The 3095-nt window shown below is 43.4% G+C and overlaps 1 protein-coding gene across 1 annotated transcript in view; it reads right to left on the reverse strand.

Annotated features, from left to right (window-relative positions):
• The window catches only part of ISL1 (ISL LIM homeobox 1), a 12918-nt gene that overhangs the window by 8864 nt on the left and 959 nt on the right, over positions 1-3095 (reverse strand). The window contains exon 2 of the mRNA XM_017746868.1: positions 2779-2981. Within this exon, the coding sequence (XP_017602357.1) occupies positions 2779-2981 (203 nt within the window). The remainder of the gene's footprint in view (positions 1-2778; positions 2982-3095) is intronic.

Below are 3095 nucleotides of genomic sequence, written 5' to 3' on the forward strand. Positions count from 1 at the left end.
CGGGGGGGAGAAAGGAAAAGGAAAAAGAAAGAGGTTTTCACTCCCGTTCGTGGGCAGCCCCTGGCCCCGCGTAGACGCGCCACGCTCCATCCACTACTTTAAAAAGCATGAAAAATACAGAAGCCAGAAGAGGAAAGGAATAAGCCGGGTTCACTTGCAGTCGGTGCCCTGATCCCTGTGCCGTACAAGGCGGAGTAGTCACGAATGCACCGGTGGAAGAAGAGAGTTGGGAGGAAGAGGTGTAACGAGAAACAAAAAAAACGACCCCCTTTCTTCCCGAGGATATCCGACCTCTCCCCCTTGCCCCAGAGCTCGGGCTGCAGCAGGAGCGGGGCCATCCCTGCCCTCTCCCTGCCTCCTCACCTGACCTAGCCTGGCCTGAGGCTGAACTGGACTACCCGGGCGCACCAGGGAAAGGCGAGACTGCTGAAGCTGCCATCCACTCCCCAGACACAAACCTGCCAGCTTCACCAAATTGTGATACTTTTTGCCCGGACCCACTCAAGACTTGTGCCGCTTGATGTGTGCCCGGACTGCCGTCAGCTTAGCCTCTGGGACCCAGCAGGGGTGACTGCCAGGGCAGGGTCTCTTCCCCTAGTCCCCTCTCACCAGATTAATTTAATGCAACAATATAAGCATAACACACATGCCTCCTCAGGCTCACATATATAGTAGTGCAGCTCCTCTCTCCCGCCCCCAACTAAAAGGCAGTTTCAGTGCTCTGGCTCTGCAGCTTGTCTCTACCTCAGCCTCTCTGCCCCGTCTCTCCTCCTCCTGACGCTCCCATCCTGAGCCGGGGCTCAAGCGCTCCGGTAGGAATGAGAGGGCAACTTCTCGCTGACTGGCCCACACAGCAAATAATGAGTTTCTGGAGTGGGTGGCGGGCTCCTCGTCTCCCCTGGGGGGTGGAGGAGAGGAGGACAGTTCACCCACCAGTAGATAGACATGAGAAAATGCTCCAACTCGGGTGTCTAGAACTGCACACTCTCTCGGCTCCCACCGGGTGTTTCTTAGCCAAAGTCCTTGGTATGATCTAAAATTAACGTATTTCCGCACTTATGCACTCTCACAATCCACAGAACTGTGAAAGCTGCTTCTAAAACTGAGCTAGTATTTATCCCCACCAATCTCCTCACCAGTATACTTCCTTAGAGATACAGTCTGTAATGTATGCTTGTGAGTACACACTTCTTTAGCTTTTAAGGCTATAGAAGTGTACTAATCCTATATTCCGAGCTACATATACACGAATTACACAGTTTTGAGAAGAAAAAACCAAACAGCTAAACAGCAAAAGAACAGAGATCGTAAAGTAGGTGCATTCATAGGTACAAAAGTTGCAGTGGTTGCCCACAGGTTTGACACCTAGAGATTGGCTCAGGGTCTAATTCAAAGTCAACTTGCATGTAATGTACTTTTTCCTTTTTAAATTATGGCAAAATAAAAGTATTCCGTATTAATATAAAGAGATGATTTTTTTTTTCTGCTTAAGTTTCTCCCGCTGAGATCAGTCAGGAGGTAAGTGAACACATTTCTGTCCAAACGTTTTCCTTTCGTTTGAAATTAGAAAAGGACAACATTTAAAAGAACGGCTCCAAAGTTCGTTTAAAAGTAAAGAATTAAAAAACAAAAAAAAAAGTCTCTGATTTTCGCCATTTTAGAACTTGGAGAATAATCTCAGAATGGCTTGAAGGAATGGTCTGGTTGTGCACTGGAGAAAGAAAGACTCGAGAGTTTTATTTCAACTCAGAATTACACAGAAATCAGAAGATATCTAAGGTGGCTAGGTGATTTGCTTCCAAAACTTTCTGTAAAAAAAACCCCAAAAACTGTTCATACCTCAGTGTCATACAAACTTATGATTTGGCAAACCCAGCAAGCGACACTGAAACGGATCAGCATGACCCAGGAGCACAAATAATAAACACACTCGAAATTCTTGCTTTGGTTTCTCTATAGTGTCAGCATTGGCAACTCTCACATTTTATCAGTTACCAGATTTTAATGTGAGGAAGGAAGCAGTTCCATTATCTAAATATACCCAATTGTTCGCGAACAGATGATGGGCAATTTGATCTGCTCTGTCTAATTCATCAGCACAGATAAGATAAGAAAGAAAAGGCAGCCAGATATCACCAAAGGGGTTAATATTTAAAAAAGATTAAATGTCAGTTATTTTAGCTAAGAAACATTTCGGTCTAGGTTTTAACATCCGCATAAAAGGATCCTTCAATCCGAAGAAAATTTGGGGTTTGTTTTTGTTTTCCTTTTGCTTTTCCTTTTTGGTAGGCCTGGTTTAAGTAGGGTTTTCTTTTTCTTATTTTTCTACCCGGGTATTTATTTTTACGGCATACATGCTTGAAGTGCCTTTCTTTTGAATGCCACTATGTCTTCGCAGAAACGCAGAGAGATGCATTTCTCAGGTTGTGCTAGAAAGTGATCTGTTCCGTGTTGCTCATAATATCTACACTATTGAAAATATTCTTCATTACCTACGATTCCCCACTTGCTTAGAATCACAGGATGCATTGCCAAAGTCCTCGGAAAGGTCCTACACGGTCCCGAACCTAGTTCTAGTAATACAGATATTTGCATTTGAAACGATGAAACAAAAAACTTCACGACCAACTTTTTTCCTCACAGGTCTATTAATGGGAAAACACATAAAAACATACCACTTATCTTTTACCCGCTACCTCACAATTTTTCCTCTTAATTCCTCTGTCAAATGTATAAAGTTAAAAAGAAAAATAAAATCTCACGGAACAATTAAACAACGTAAATGGCGTACCTGATATAATCTCTTTTACAGTAGGTTTTGCCATCCCTAACAAAGCACGTACAGGTCTCGTCCAAATACTGATTACACTCTGCACACTTCAAACACGCCGCATGCCATTCCAAATCCGGAGAAACCCTCAGAATATACTGATCGTGAATTTGATTGCCGCAACCAACACATAGGGAAATCAGACGTTTTTCTGAAATGAAAATAAATACATGATTGACTAACCGTTTACTCTCCTACAGAGATAAACACACTTTTAATGTCATTTCTTTATAAAGCGTATTGTGGGAGCGTTGTTTGGTTTTTG

Source organism: Corvus brachyrhynchos, unplaced genomic scaffold (genome assembly GCF_000691975.1).
Source record: "Corvus brachyrhynchos isolate BGI_N302 unplaced genomic scaffold, ASM69197v1 scaffold324, whole genome shotgun sequence".
Taxonomy (NCBI): Eukaryota; Metazoa; Chordata; class Aves; order Passeriformes; family Corvidae; genus Corvus; species Corvus brachyrhynchos.